We start from the raw sequence: 16,804 nt of genomic DNA, 5'->3' as shown, positions 1-16,804 counted from the left end.
CGATCTTATGAAGTAAACCTTTATGCCATACCCTATCAAAGGCTTTAGATATGTCAAGAGCAATTGCCCTAGAAAGATTGCCACCGTCGAGAGATTTGCTAATCCTATGCGATATAACTGTAAGGACATCTGCTGTAGATCTAGCAGAACGGAAACCATATTGAGTGTCACTAAGAAGGTTATTTTTGTTGAGATGTTTGATTACTTCTGTATTTAACACAGATTCTAGCAACTTACTCATGACGCACAGGAGACTTATTGGCCTGTACTGAGAGGGGGATGAGCGATCACCTGAATTCTTAAATACAGGGCATACTGATGAGATTTTCCAGGGAGATGGGAAACTATTCTCCTTAAGACAACGTTTAAACAGTTTTGTAAGTATGGGCGCTAATTCAGGTTGAAGTTTTTTGAGTACTATAATTGGAATACCATCAGGGCCAGTTACTTTACTGGAATCAAGGTTTTTGATTAGCTTGGCAACATCACGTACAGATATACGTATATCACATAGCGTGTTTTCTGATACAGGAGGAAATATTGGGGGTTGGCGGTCTTGGTAGGGTAGAATTAGCTGCAAAGTTCTTGACAAAGAGTTTGGCTTTGTCTGATGCTGACGAGATTACCTCAGGTCCATTGATAATAGTTGGGATGGAGCACACGCTTCTGTTCAGGATTCTGTTTGCTATTTGCCAAAACTGGTGGGAACCAAGCCGCTGCTCAGCTACTTTGGACTTAACAGATTGAGCATACAACACTCTTGCGTTCCTTATTACTTTCTTACAATGGTTGCTGGCAGTCCTGAAAACGGCTTTAGTTTCCATACATCTATTACGTTTGAAGCAGTGGAAAAAGTGATTTCTGTGCGCAATGGCAGCAGCACATTCTGGAGAGAACCATGGCTGGCTGTTAGGTTTTTGCTGAAACTTTTTAGAGGGTATGAAATGGTCAATACCTACAATTAACCATTCAGTTAGGTCTAATACTATAGAGGACACATCCTTTTTAAACATGGAATGCAGAGGTAGATCAGATATAAATGTACGGAAGCTATCCCAGTCAGCCTTAGTGTATCGATATACTGTACGATGAAGAGGTACGTCTGGGGACTTATTACATTTCATTTTTATCTTAATTGATACAACAGAGTGGTCGGAAGATCCAAGAGGCGACAGAACAGAAACTGAACATAGTTCAGGGCAAGTTGTGAGAAAAAGGTCTAGTAGGCTCGCATACTGGCCGTCATTATCGGGCACACGGGTAGGTTCCTGAACAATCTGAGTGAGGTCATAGGCAATGGAGAAATCATGACAGAACCTCCCCTCATCATCGGTCTTGTTTGAGTGGGTCAACCATTCGACGTTGTGAACATTGAAGTCTCCACATACGTGAATGTTAGCTGAAGGATAAGTAGAAAGGACTTGGTCAATTTTCTCAGATATGCTTTGAAAGATAGTAACTCTGCTGTTGTGGGGGCGATAGAGAGTAAATATAAATGCAGTAGTGTGAGCTAAAGCAACCCGGAAGCACATATAGGGTAAGTTAGGATCTTCCCTGGAGATGTCCCTCCCACATGGAAAGCTATCTTTAATATAGGCACATATTCCATGCCCATGGCGATCTTGGGGGTCAGATTTAGAAGTTAAGTTAGAGTATCCTGAAATTGCAAACTCATCTAGGGAAATACCCTGTCCAATGCCAGTTTCACTTAAAAATAAAAGGTCTGGTTTAGTCTCCTGTAATTGGGTTTCAACCTCTGGAAGGTTAGAACGAAGACCCCTGATGTTGAAGAAGGAGACATGGTAGTAGGGGTCTACGTTGGAAGTTGGAGAACCGGGTTTAATCGTGTATTTTTTCTTGAAACTTGTCATGATGAAATTTTGGAATTTGTGGACTAGGTCGACAGATTTACTTAGAGCAGGACAGAGAGGGGAAATTAAGAGAGAAAAAGAAACGAAGAATTTTTTTTTTTTTATTATTTGTAGCTAATGATAAGGTAAAGCCGTAACAATTAATTGTAACAATTTGTAATGAATTAAGTTAATACACTTGAGGTTGTAATAAACACACACACACACACACACACACACACACACACACACACACATATATATATATATATATATATATATATATATATATATATATGTAAAGACCTTGTAATATCAACTATGAGTCTTAGCCTGACGAATCCTTAAGAGAATAAAGCGCAAAAAATTATGTTGTTTAATTACAATTTATATTTTCATAACATACTACCTTGATATTTTTATAAAGGTTTATGTGGATATATAAAATAATAATAATAATAATAATAATAATAATAATAATAATACTAAGAAGAAGAAGAAGAAGAAGAAGAAGAATACAAACGTGGAAACCGAGAACAATGAAACAGAACTAACAGAGAATGAAGCAAATGAAATAAATAAAATAATACAGCTGATGAACGAAGAAAAAACAAAGCTCCCATCGTTAAGGAACCAAGAGCAGGAGAAATTAAAATTAGAAAGAGAGAAGGTTAACAAACTCCCCCCACATATCCCAACAAATACAATCACAGACTCAAACAACCTCATTTACGCAGGCGCCAAAATGGTAAGTATGAAACTCAAACCAGAAAAACAACCGGGGACAAGCGGACCGACAAAACCTGGATGGGAAATAAGACTAGAAACCCAAATGCACAAACATAAAAAGAAACCAAAATAATCAACAGGAAGAAAGCAATGTGGAGAAAACGGAATATTGGAAATGTAACTGACAGGGAGAGACTAAACAAGAAACATGAAGAACTGCACCAAAAAATAAAAGCAAAAAAAGCGAGATTGAGACGATATAGATATAAATCTGAACAATGCAAACAAAACAGAACATTTGAAACTAATGAAAGCCAATTCTACCAAAATGTGAACGGAGGAAAAACAAAAACAGAACAACCAAATCCGACAGAAACAAAACTCTACTGGAGTTACATATGGGAAGAGCGACGAGATCACAATAGAAATGCCGAATGGCTGAAAGACATGAAGGAAGAGTGACAAGAAATAGAAGAAGGAACAGTGAATGAAATCAGCAAGGAAACTCTAAAGAAAAACATAGGAAAAATGGCAAACTCGAGAGCACCAGGGCACGACGGGATACATGCATACTGGTTCCAAAAATTCACAACCTTACACGAAAGGCTAGCCCAAAACCTGAGAAGATGCATACAGGAAGCAAACGTACCAGATTGGATGACAAAAGGTAGAACCACACTGCTACAGAAGGGCACGGAGAAAGGAACCGTCCCTAGCAACTATAGGCCAATCACGTGCTTACCAATTATGTGGAAGATACTGACAGCACAAGTGAGGGAACAAATCTACCACTCCCTGAATAACCGTAGACTCATCCCCGAGGAGCAGAAAGGATGCCAAAAAGGAAAAAGAGGAACACATGACCTGTTATATATAGATCAAAAGGTCCTAAAGGAGGTAAAAAGGAGGAGAAAGAATTTAGCCATGGCATGGATCGACTACAAAAAAACGTTCGACAGGATCCCCCAAGCTTGGATAATAGAATGCCTAAAAATGTATAAAATACCAAACAGGATCACCAACGTAATAGATAATGCAATGAAAACATGGAGACTGGAACTGACAGCTGATGGACAACACATAACAGAAATTAACATACAAAGAGGCATCTTCCAAGGAGACTCACTATCACAACTACTATTCATCATAGCCATGATGCCCTTGAACAGTATTCTGAGAAAGTGCCAAGCTGGATACAATACAGAGGAAAAATGAATCACCTGATGTACATGGACGATCTGAAACTTTTTGCAAGGACCGAAAAGGAGCTAGAGACACTAATTAACACTACCAGGATCTTCAGCCAAGATTTCCAAATGCAATTTGGAATGGAAAAGTGCGCACAACTAGTTATAAGAAAGGGAAAACTGGAAACGACAGAAGGCATGGAACTACCCAATCAAACAGAAATGAGGGCACTAGGGAAACAAGACGACTATAAATACTTGGGAATTCTGGAAGCGGACACCATCAGAGCAAAAGAAATGAAAGAGAAAATTGGAAAGGAATATCTCAGGAGAACAAGAAAACTGGAAACGAAATTACATAGTAGAAACCTAATAAAAGGTATAAATACATGCAGTATCATTAGTAAGATACTCTGGATCGTTTATAGGGTGGACAAAAGAAGAACTGAGACAACTCAACCAGGAAACTCATGATCATGCATAAAGCACTACACCCAAAGGACGATATTGACAGACTCTACGTGAAAAGGAAAGACGGCGGGAGAGGACTGATCTATATAGAAGACTGTGTGAAGGACACAAAAAAGAACTAGAAAAATACATAATGCAAAACACTGAAAGGATAATTATGGCAGTGAGAGACACTGAAAAAACAACAAAACAGAAAACAGAGAGACAAACGACAAAACAAGAAAAGAGAAATGGGAAGAGAAACAACTCCACTGAAGATTCGTAAGAATGACAAAAGATGGGAATAACGAAAACACCTGGACATGGATGCGAAAGGACATATAAACCGAGAAACTGACTCTCTAATAACTGCAGCACAAGATAACTCGATAAGAATCAACCATATCAAAGCAAGGATCGATAAAACACAAGAAAACAGCAAATGCAGACTATGTCGACCAAGAGACGAAACGATAAACCATATAGTAAGTTAATGCAGCAAACTTGCCCAAAAGGAATACAAAAACAGGCATGACCAAGTGGAGAGGGTAGTACACTGGGAATTGTGCAAACGACTGCATTTTGAGCATACAGACAAATGGTACAAGCATAAACCTGCAACAGCACTCGAAAACAAGAACCACAAAATCCTATGGGATATGGACATACAGACGGACAAACCCATCCAAGCAAGAAGACCAGATGTCGTAATAATTAACAAGAAAGAAAAATCCTGTCAAATCGTAGACTTTGCAGTCCCAGCTGACCACAGGGTGAGTATGAAAGAAAAGGAGAAACGAAGCAAATACACAGAGCTAGCCAGAGAGTTAAAAGGCTTTGGATGATGAAGAAAATCAAAATAGTACCGATAATAGTAGGAGCACTAGGAACAATTCCGAAAAACTTCTAAAAAAGAATGTCAGAAATTGGAATCAGAGGAATAACTGCAAAAGTACAATGACTAGCGATAATGAAAATGACGGAAATATTAAGGAAAACCCTTGAATGCGGAGAATAATACAAGACAATATAACGAATAAGCGTTACAGGGAAGGAAGAACACCGAAACTGCATATCTACAAGTTCTACACCCCCCATCATGCATCCCTCCCATTGTTTCATCACCGTTCCCCCTAATAAAAAAGGGATACCAAAGGGCCGAGAAGGGTCAATAAGGACTGAAAGACTGAGGAGCGAGCGCCAACCAGACCTCGGCTGGACAAGCGCAAAGAGAATTGGGACCTTGGGGAGGCTGAGTGCCACTCAAATTCCAGTATAAACCAATGGCCACTGCCAGCGAGAAATCAATGCTAAGCGGCTGTTGCGATGATGCAAATTCATTTGCAAATGTTATCGAAGGAGGTGAAGAGAGCTGGACGTCTGGGGAGACTTGGTGTCACTCAGCTTCCAGAGAACACCACAGGTATCCAATCAGATCGTTTGTTGACTTGTGTGAAAGCTTCATGTGAGCCAATAATAATACATATACATATACATACAGTAGAACCCCGGGATACGGTGACCCTAGGATACGTTTTTTCAGGTTACGATGTGGAATATGATGTTTTTCCGGCTTCTGGTTACAGTATTTGTTCCGCCTTACGGTGTTATTTATAATGTTATTTGAGTATATACAAGTGTATTATATACTCTACTGTATTATATACTCTACTGTATTTTGTTTCTAATTTCTAATGCTGTATTCCGGATTCTACTATATATATATATATATATATATATATATATATATATATATATATATATATATATATATATATATATATATATATAAACTTTTCCCATCCAATAAAATTTTTTAATCAAAAACTCTGTTATTTTTATATAAAGTTAATATAGCCCAAGCTCAATCAATGTTTATTCAGAGCATATATAGTGTAATACAATATTTTTCAAAGTAAAAAAAAAATCAAGTCTCCTCAGTTGATAGTTGATTACATTTCAAAAGGAAAATTATTATCATATTTCGTTTGCAACTAACAAGTCGACAAAATTATGCGTTTGTCGCATTTTTACAAGCTTACTCATCAGATATATAAAAATATAAAAAATAAATATAAAAAGGAGTAAAGAAGAAAGAAACTTTATGTAAAGGCAAGATGGAGAAACAGTCTAAACTTCCAAACAACAGCAGCTGCAAGGCTGCCTATTCATCTTGCCTTTCTCAAATGCAATACATCGTGAATACAGTCTAGCCGCCAGCATTTGCAGGGTTAATCATAAAGTTCCTTTGTTTCTGATTTCCGATTTTTATTTCGCTTAGAGAGAGAGAGAGAGAGAGAGAGAGAGAGAGAGAGAGAGAGAGAGAGAGACAGACAGAGAGAGAGAGAGACAGACAGAGAGAGAGAGAGACTTACCGTTTCGGTGACTGTACCGTTTTTGGAAATAGGACACAAGGGTTTGCATTGATCTGAGTAGCCTTTATCCTTGAGACTGTAGTGAAGGATGAATTCCATCGGAGACATAATATCCATTGTGTTCTGGAAAATTCAAGATTAATATGTATTATAACAATACTATTAATTCAAGATTAATATGTATTATAACAATACAATATTAATATGTATTATAACAATACAATATTAATATGTATTATAACAATACTCTCCTGTTTTTCCTCATCACCAACAATTTATTGTATATAATTTTTTTTTATCTATATAATAATACTAGCCTGGGTGTCCGGCGTTGCCCGGGTGTTTGGAGGTGTTTGTTGAGCAAAAAAAAAAAAGTGGTAGTAGGCAGGTAGGCTCAAACCCGTTTCGTGAAGGAGGAAAAGAACGTGAAAAAAAAAAAACGTGACGTTTTTTGCCGTTGTGTCCATCGCCAAACTGGAAGTGGCGGAGGTTTAAATTAAGGCTAGTCAATCGAAAAGAGGGGTGACTTTCGAAAATATCGGCGAAAAAAGCGACTCCTCTTTATAGAAAAGCGCCCAGTTGAGGTAAAGGAATTCATTTTTTAGCCAATTTTTCGATATTTGTCGTCCGAAGGGTCGAACTTCAAACCGATATCGATCTTGCGAAAATCCGTCGCCTCTGTCGAAATTTTTAGGAAGACGTAATACATACATACATACATACATACATACATACATACATACATACATACAGGTGAGATTTATATTATAGATTATTACGCTGAGCCACTTCACGTTCATACATACGTTATCACTTTTTCCACCCGTTAAAAATTAGATGGTCTTTTGATTAGAGATTAATTCGACGTTGCTAATGTAAAAACTCCAAACTTTACTCAATTTAAAATTCAAAAATCGATTTATGTTTTCCTGTTGAATAAATTATAATTTAAGAAATTACGTTTTTAAACAAATTCTAAATAATTTACAATTTTTAATAATTTACAATTTTTAATAATTTACAATTTTTAATAATTTACGATTTTGAATAAATTACAATTTTTATTAATTTACAATTTTGAATAAATTACAATTTTTAATAATTTACGATTTTGAATGAATTACAATTTTTAATAATTTACGATTTTGAATAAATTACAACGTATTTCCAAGTTCGACAAAATACACTTGAAGAAGGTTACATTGACCAAAAAGTTGTGAAAATAACACTCAAAATAAGAACAGTAGTCCAAAGAATCCAAATAATCCAAAATCCAAAAGAACCCAAAATCTAAAAGAACCCCAAAAATCATTATCTTAAAGAAAACCAGAATCCCCTTGCCAAACTTTCACACAAAAAACATTCAACTAGCTACAACCACTACCAACAATTTCCCCCACTCTTTGTCTGTGCCTAAATCTAAATGCAGATTTCGTGAACACAGCTTCTTTCCTAGGGCTGTCCGCCTGTGGAATACTTCTTCACTGGCCTGCTTCCCGGTCGACTATAACGTGGTAGCCTTCAAGTCCAATATAAACAAGTTTCTGTTGAACCGCTCCTTTAAATGATAAAATTCTACCCAATCGACTCCATTAACGATTACTACACTACTGCCTTGCCTTATCCTTGAGTGGCCCTCGGGCCTTGATAAATGGTGACTACATTGTAAAAAAAAATTTAAAAAACGAGATATTTATTACTTCAAAAGGAATTCTGTATCTTGGCCTTTTGGCTCGGACCAAAGTGTAGTATCTGTTCTGATACTACACCTCGATACTGACCTCGATCGGTGGAGGAGAATCCTTCTAGACTGAGGCAATTTTAATTTTTATTCCTATCTAGAGTGCCCCTTTTTGGAGAGCTGGATTTTCCCCACATTAAAAGCCAACCGAACTTGTGTCTAACTCTGCCCTCATGCAAAGGCAAGTAAACAGGAACAATAAATTATACACGGTTATGATCTGTAGCAGCCAACACTCGCTACAAACACAGGCAGGAGCTACTTATCACGAATTCGAGATTTGAAATCCATTTTCTCCCTTGCTTGTCCAATCACAAGCCAGCTCTCTATCACGTTACAGAGTATATAAAAGGCGAAATCTGAAACCACTAATCCTCTTTCTCGCTGGTCTGCCCAACAGCACACATTGGCGGGGGGCTTTGGCTCCCCTCCGGCTAAACGTGAGTACTACAAGCTAACAATGGCTCTTTTCTAACTACCATCTGTTTCCACGTGCTTTACGCACACAAACTTTATTTATCATTCTACAGGACTACTCTCCTCGACACACACACTCTCGACAACACGTCAACTAAATACCTTTTTCCTTTCTTTCCCTTTTAACCGGCTTCCTTCGTACCGATGGCTACTACCTATAAACAGGTGTAAACGGAACTGAACTATTCCCTCCTTCAACCAGCTGGCATGATATTAATTCTATCTCTACACAAGAACACTTCAACCTACTAAACTGTTTCTCCCTTCTACTAACGCTACTAACGAAAATAACAAATAAAGTTGTTTATTAATATAGAATGAAACTCCATTGCGTTATCTCTAATTCTATATATATTGGTGACCCCGACGTGATCTGGACATGCAACCATTTCATTATCTCTTAAACACAATAGGTCTTTGGTAGCGTTTCAAGTGAGAGTCACATCATGCTACCTCACATATTTGAAGTCGACTTGAAAGTCAACACTAAAGTGTATCTGGATGTGCTGAAGAGTGTGTTGATCCCCTGATGCAATCAGGTGGTCGCTGGCAGACTCAGCGATGGACCACACGTCCAAAGAGACCTAGGCTTTGCTTCAGAAGGAGTGCCCCGATTTTGTACCCTCCTCCCTCAACCTGAACCTGCTGGACTACTTCGTTTGATCATATGTCGAGAACATCACCAACATGACCTCCTATAACACCAAATCCAACCTGATTGCCGCCATCTGCCGAGTATTTGCCGAGCTCCTACCGGCACTTGTGGAAAAGACATGCTCCCTGTTCCAGAACCGTATCAAGGCAGTGATTGAGGCTGAAGGCGGCAACACTGAATAGATATCAGCTTTACTATATAGTCAAGTTTTCTGAATTGATTTTTTCAATAAAATTCAAAAAATAAAACTGTAGTGTTGTTTTCTTTAGGACGGCACATTTATTGTTGAACTTTATATTTACTTAAAAGGATCAAGAGAATAACATTAACACTGGTCAACAGTGATTGTGGATGTGAAATAAAATTTAATTCATAGTGATATCTAAATTAGAGTCGTCTTATTTCCATATTTGGTAGGATAGAAAGTATGCACTTTATCATGGCGGCCATATTTGAAATCAAAAGCTGAAGTGGTGTTAATACGTGGTAGACTAAAAAAATTTTGCGTGAGACGAATGAGCGTAGAAAAGTTACCTAGCTGATATAAGCTACTCATTTTCTTCTTTCTTTGTTTGGCTTACTCTTTCTTTTTCTTTTCTTTTTCACGTCTTCCATGGCAGTTTGGTGTTAGAGTCTTACATCGAGATGCGATACAGACGAATGTTAAAAAACAAATGGCTCGAATTGCTACCCATTTTCTTTATCCATTTCATTGGAATTCGCTCTCCTTACTTCACAAGAAAGTTAGTTTTCACAAGAACATGGTAACTCTAAATATTTTCCAATCAATAAAAATCGTTTTAAACTCAAAAAGTGACGAGTCTGTTTGATGGATAGATTCTGGCCCAGAAAACAGTAATTCATCCCCCTTTGTCAGAAACATTGTTCATGGAATGTGAGAAAAGCAAGAGTTACAAGGCTGCTGGAAATAAACCCAAGTTCCATTTTCTACTCATATTAAATATTGATATAGTATAGATATGTTGATATCTCGAAAGTAAAAAAAATGTTCCTCTTTACTTTGACAGAAGGTCAGTTTTTAATATTTGATACTGGTGGAGTATACAACCTAGTGTTGTTATTTGAAGTAACATCACGAGGAGAAAGTGCACCATTCTTCATAGGAGTTAGTGTATATCTGTGTCGAGGGTACCTCATTTTGATCTTGAATGTTATGTTATTTTGAATATTTGGTCACTTTACTTGTAGGTTAAAGTATCTTCAATTTCAGATTGTCCTGACAAACTCCTATGCAAAAAGACCAAAGAAATTTGAGGATGGTTTCTCGTGTGTAATTATAACTCTTCTGCGTATTATACATGGAAATGTTTTTACGGAAAACTATTTTCACAATCGTTTTAATTGTTTGGTTATTTGATGTCAACTTTTTGTAAGGTCACTGTATGCGAAATTCGCTTGTTTTGCAAATAAATAGTCTGAAATGATTTTAGTGTGTGTACAATATCACAAAACGACTAACTCATAAAGCTGCTGCAAAGATGGTGGACTCCCTTTACCATATTAGAAAATTACTCATACAATAAAGGATATTATATTTTTACAAGGCCATAATTCGCCCCTGCATGAACTATTGTTGCCACATCTGGACTGATGCATCTATCACTTGTCTCTCTCTTTTAGACAGAGTTCAAAAAAGTCTCAAATCTAATAAATCCTGCACTATCGGCTAAGCTCCAACCTCTGTCCCATCTCTGCAATGTTGCATCTCTGTGCCTGTTTTACAAGTACTTTAATGGGATGTGCTTTAATAAACTCATAGCACTTGTCTTCCTCGATGTACATGCACCCAAATAACCGGACAAACAGCAAAATCGCAACCCTTCACTATTGTGATCCCTACATGCTAGAAAGCCTTCTTCTTCTTCAATAGTTTCTCCTTTCGGACTGCTAGATTTTGGAATTCCTTCCCTGTTTCCTGCGTTCCTGACTGTGCTAACCTATACAAGTTGAAATTTAATGTCAACTGACGTCTCTCTGTTTAACTTTCCACAATCTCCTGTTAGACGATTCCAAATAGTAGCTGCTTATGTCCAAGTTGTAATATGCCTTGTTTAAGCTGAAAAAGGAATAAAAGAAAGTAAAAATAGAAAGAAAAGTACAGTTGGTAATTCAACCTTACCTTGATAAAAATTTGGTAAACCTTCTGGAATGTTGATGGTCGAACGGTCACTAATTCTTCAATTTCATGTGATCCTCCATTCAGGTAGGTTCGTTTTTCATCTGGAATCTTTGAAGAATCCGTCAGTAGATTCAAATTATATTCTAGACAAAAAAAAAAAATTAAAAACGGAAAAAAGCTATTGTAGAACGACACTCCACTGTATATACTACCACTATACATACTAATACTACTATATACTGCTACTATGTTATTATTATTATAACAACAATCATCATCATCATCATCATCATCATCATCATCATCATCATCATCATCATCATCACCACCACCACCACCACCACCACCACCATCATCATCATCATCATCATCATCATCATCATCATTGTCAGTAGTTCATCATATTTCAACGAAGCACGAAGCAGAGTATACTTGACACCTGTGGCGTATATGTGAGGTCAAAAATTTCTACTACAACTGCCATATATGTAGGGCTCCTCAACAGGTGGAGATACTAGCTCCAACTTGCGCATTCTTTTACCCGTCCACATCTGTGCATTTATTTTTCTAATAGCGTCTGCTGCACTGGCCACCACTTTCTTCAGAACACACGATCTTTGGCCTTTTCTCTCCAGTTATCATACTCATTAACGCTCTTTAGATATCTCTTGAACTCATCTTTGTAGCATGGTTGTGGTGGTTCAGATTTCCTGGAGCCTTCTTTTAGTTCGCCACAGAAAATAGCTTTTGGTAGTCTGCTGATTCCATGCGTATGGCATGTCCCTTCCATCTTGGAATGTGGTGATCATTTCTTCAACACTAGGCATTCCTGTACTTTCCAAGACTTGGAAATTTGATACCTGGTCTTTCTACACAAGATGTTCATTATTTGCAAGGTTGTCTCTGTTATACCTATTCTTTATGTGGTGCCTGCAGAGGGTTCATGTTTCTGAACTTTATAGAAGTGTTGGAATTACAATTATTCTGTAAACTTCTTCCTTGGTTTTCAGATGTATTCCACTCTCGTCACTATACATACTACAACTACTACTCTATATACTACTACTATATATACTACTATATATATTACTACTGTGTATACTACGACTATGTATACTACCACTATATATACTACCACTATGTATACTACTACTATGTATACTACTACTATATACTACTACTGTATATACTACTACTACTATATATACTACTATATATACTACTACTATGTATACTACGACTATGCATACTAGTACTGTATATACTGCTACTAGATATACTGCTACTATGTATACTACCACTATGTATACTACTACTGTATATACTACTACTGTATATACTACCACTATATACTACTACTATATATATACTACTACTGTATATACGGCTACTAAGTACACTACTACTATATATACTACTACTACTATGTATGTTACTACTAAGTATACTACTACTGTATATACTACTACTTATTTACCACTACTATGTATACTACTAATATATATACTATATATAAGTATATATAAGTATATTACTACTATATATACTGCTACTATGTTTACTATTACTATATATACTACTACTATGTATACTATTACTACTAAGTATACTAATAATATATATACTACTACTAAGTATACTACTACTAAGTATACTGCAACTAAGTATACTACTAAGTATACTACTACTATATATAACGACAAAATGCCACATGTATGAGGCTCTTGTCTGCATGATCCTTTTCTACGGGTGTGAGATCTGGCCTCTACGAGTAGGTGACATTCAAAGTCTTTGATTAGTGGTGTCCTTAGTGTATTCTCAGTATTCATATCACTGACTACTAGATACCTCCAACACGTAACATAGATTTTACCTCCCCTATATGTAACACGATGTAACTGTAATTTAATTTAATATTATCATCCTAACTTTTGTACCGTTTAAAAGAAGAAGCTTCAAATAAACTGCTGATATTTAAAAAATAAATTTTTTTACAACATAAGAAAATAATTAAAATGCGAGACTAAAATCGTGTTTACATTATCGACGCCACAAAACAACATTCATATATAGTGATCATTCTGAAGCCATAAACATACCCAAGTTTAAAAAAATCTAACTAAAATCAGCTAATGGTCAGATTTTCATGAAGTTTTCGATAATTATTCATTTTTTATTTAACTTGCACATTAAAAGTAGTTTTTTTTAATATATGAGGGGCAAATGTTTTTTTTTTTTAGATGTTCTACCCTCCTATATTTTATGTTATGAAAACTAAATAAAATAAATTTAGGTCCATACAAATTGTAACATTTTATAAAGTTGAAGCATTTAAATAATATATATATATATATATATATATATATATATATATATATATATATATATATATATATATATACATATATATATGTATGTATAACAATTAAAAAATTTACTTACCTTGAAGTTGTAAATAAAAAAGGATATAAAATCAATATTATCATGTTTTAAAAGAAATCAACATTTTTTTTCTCAATAATATATACTATTTATAATTAGTTAAATTACAACAAAAAAAAAAATAGAATTCTAAAAAAATAATTGATTTTTGAAAGATTTAAATAGAATAAAATTCCAATATTCAGCAATATAAAGTTTTAAACATAGATTTTTGAGTAAGGTTTCCAATTTAAAAAAAGATATTTTCACATAATATAAAAAATGACTATTGGAAAATATAAAATAGCAAATTTAACTACAACTTGAAATTATTTTAATTGTTAAAAGATGTTTATTTCTAAGTGTGTGTGGGGGGAGTCAACTTGATTTTAGCGCCTATTTTTAAAAAAATATACAGTAGTGTCAAGTATACTCCGCTTCGTGCTTCGTTGAAATATGATGAACTACTGACAATGATGATGATGATGATGATGATGATGATGATGATGATGATGATTAATAAAATTAACATAAACAATAGCAAAAAAAAAACAAAAGAAAAAATAAATAAACGCTGTTTTCCTGATTGAATCAAAGCAATTAGCAGCTTCCGTAAAAAGTAGTCAATTAAATGTCGGCACAAAATGATGACGTGGCTGATAGTGCGTAAAATGTTGGTGATTTTACACAAAATTTTGAACATCCCTACTGACCACCAAATGCCCCAAACGCCACAATCTACACACGATGTAAGAGGTAAATACTACTTTTCAGGAGGCTCTGATGGTTTGGACATACACTTCACCATTCATCAACTGACCTAATTCACATAGCACTAGTACTAACACTGTAACTGGGTTGGCGCAAGTTAAGTGGTGGTCAACTGAGGATATTACCTGCAATGGTCCAAACTGACTTGGAAGCTATGACCGATCCTTTGTGTCTTCGGAATGTGATATTGGAGTCGCAAATGGTTGAATATGTTGAGGAGTCAGCAGCAAACCTGGATGGATTGCCTTGACTCATGAAACAGTGAACTCTATACCGGGTGAATGCTGTCACAAGTATAAGTGCAAGCACTATATATAACTGAACCATTTGGCATAATAGTAAGAGTTTTCTCTAATGGACAAGGAGTCTGGGGTTCAATTCTTGGTTAGGTCATACCATAGACTTAAAAATGGTACTTGATGCCCGCTTGCAAAACTCTCAGTATTATAAAGGGAGGATCAAGAACAAGTGGAGCAATCCTGGGAATTAAGTGGTGTCTTCCCCTACATCTTTGTGCAGTAGTTATAAAAAGGGATCCTTCAGGTATCCCTCGGCTATAGTCGGCCACTTAGTTTACCTCAGCTTTTGCAGAACAATCGTTGCACTCAGAAGAGTGCATACCTCCTCTATAGATCCTTGCTATGACATTAAATTACATCAAGATAGTAGAATCTGGTAAAACTAAGTGAATTTAATTTACTATCTGATCTAAAAGCAAGAAGCGTTTACAGAACTTACCCATATCACTCTGTGCTGCGATATTTAGAGTCACTGTTAGATTTATGCATATGACAGGGCGATCATTCAACTTGCAGTTTGGCTGCATACTTAAAATTCGCTCTGAAGCGAACAGACCTGCTGTTATAGAATATGTTGGACGGGCTTTGAAGATGAAAACTGAATCAGACAAGTAAGCACCGACGCCAATATCTAAAATTTAAAAAAAAAAAAGCAATTAATTTAATGCATGATCAGGTATACAGAAATATGCTTTCAGGTACAAAAAAAATATATGCAAAGCTTAAAAAGAATGCTGTAGTTTGCTGAAAGCATTGTGTGTATTGTATAGATCGGTTTGAGGTTTGGGTAATGTCATTTTTTTAAAAAAAGGTATTAAGATTTATTGAAAATAACTGAAGCATGATGGACGTATCAAGGAAGAAGATGGCTTAGATTTCTCTCAAGTTCTTTCTCTCATGGTCACACCAGGAGAATAACAGATGAAATATAAATTATTTGTAGCGAAATATTCGCTACAAATAATTTACATAGCATCCATTTTTTTCTCCTGATGTGATGATGGTAAAAGAGCTTGATAAAAATTTATAAGAGCACAGTTTTCTTTTCTTTTTGTAAAATCTTGTACACACACACACACACACACACACACACACACACACACACACACACACACACACACACACATACACACACACACACACACATACGCACACACACACACACACACACATACACACACACACACACACACACACACACACACACACACACATGCAAAAGTATAGGAATGAAAATGTATTTATGGAAATCAAGCTACACAAGAAATTATCAAACATTTAGCTAAAATGCTTGATGATTCCCTTAGAAAATGAAATGTTCAAGTACAGTAGAACCCCAGGATACGGCATTAAAAATTAGTAGCAAAATACAATACAGTGTATAATACACATGTATATAATCAAATAACATTATAAATAACACCGTAAGGCGGGGCAAATATCGTCACCAGGGGCCAGAAAAACATCGTATTTCACATTGTAACCTAAAAAAAAAAAAAAAACTATTCTAGGGCCACTGTATCCCTGGGTTCTACTGTAATACATTTTGGGACTGACCTTTAGTCCTGACCTGAAATGGAAGACCTACATCAAATCTGTTGCCAATATCACTGGAAAAATGGTTGGATCGTTCTACCACTCCAGAAAGTATCTCACTCAATACACAATCCTCTACCTGTACAAAAGTTAAATACGGCCTAAAATGGAGC

General features: G+C 35.9%; 1 protein-coding gene across 1 annotated transcript in view; it reads right to left on the bottom strand.

The window, feature by feature from the left end:
• LOC145291435 (integrin alpha-9-like) overlaps positions 1-16,804 on the bottom strand; it is a 139,930-nt gene that overhangs the window by 55,364 nt on the left and 67,762 nt on the right. Inside the window, exons 12-14 of the mRNA XM_080137278.1 lie at positions 15,535-15,726; positions 11,605-11,747; positions 6,592-6,714 (exon numbers count right to left, since the gene is read on the bottom strand). Coding sequence (XP_079993404.1) covers positions 6,592-6,714; positions 11,605-11,747; positions 15,535-15,726 — 458 coding nt within the window. The remainder of the gene's footprint in view (positions 1-6,591; positions 6,715-11,604; positions 11,748-15,534; positions 15,727-16,804) is intronic.

The sequence above is a fragment of the Euprymna scolopes genome, chromosome 12 (genome assembly GCF_053919585.1).
Source record: "Euprymna scolopes isolate OS-2025 chromosome 12, ASM5391958v1, whole genome shotgun sequence".
Lineage (NCBI taxonomy): Eukaryota > Metazoa > Mollusca > Cephalopoda > Sepiida > Sepiolidae > Euprymna > Euprymna scolopes.
Note: the sequence above shows the minus strand (reverse complement) of the source record. Positions and strands in the feature narration are given on the sequence as shown.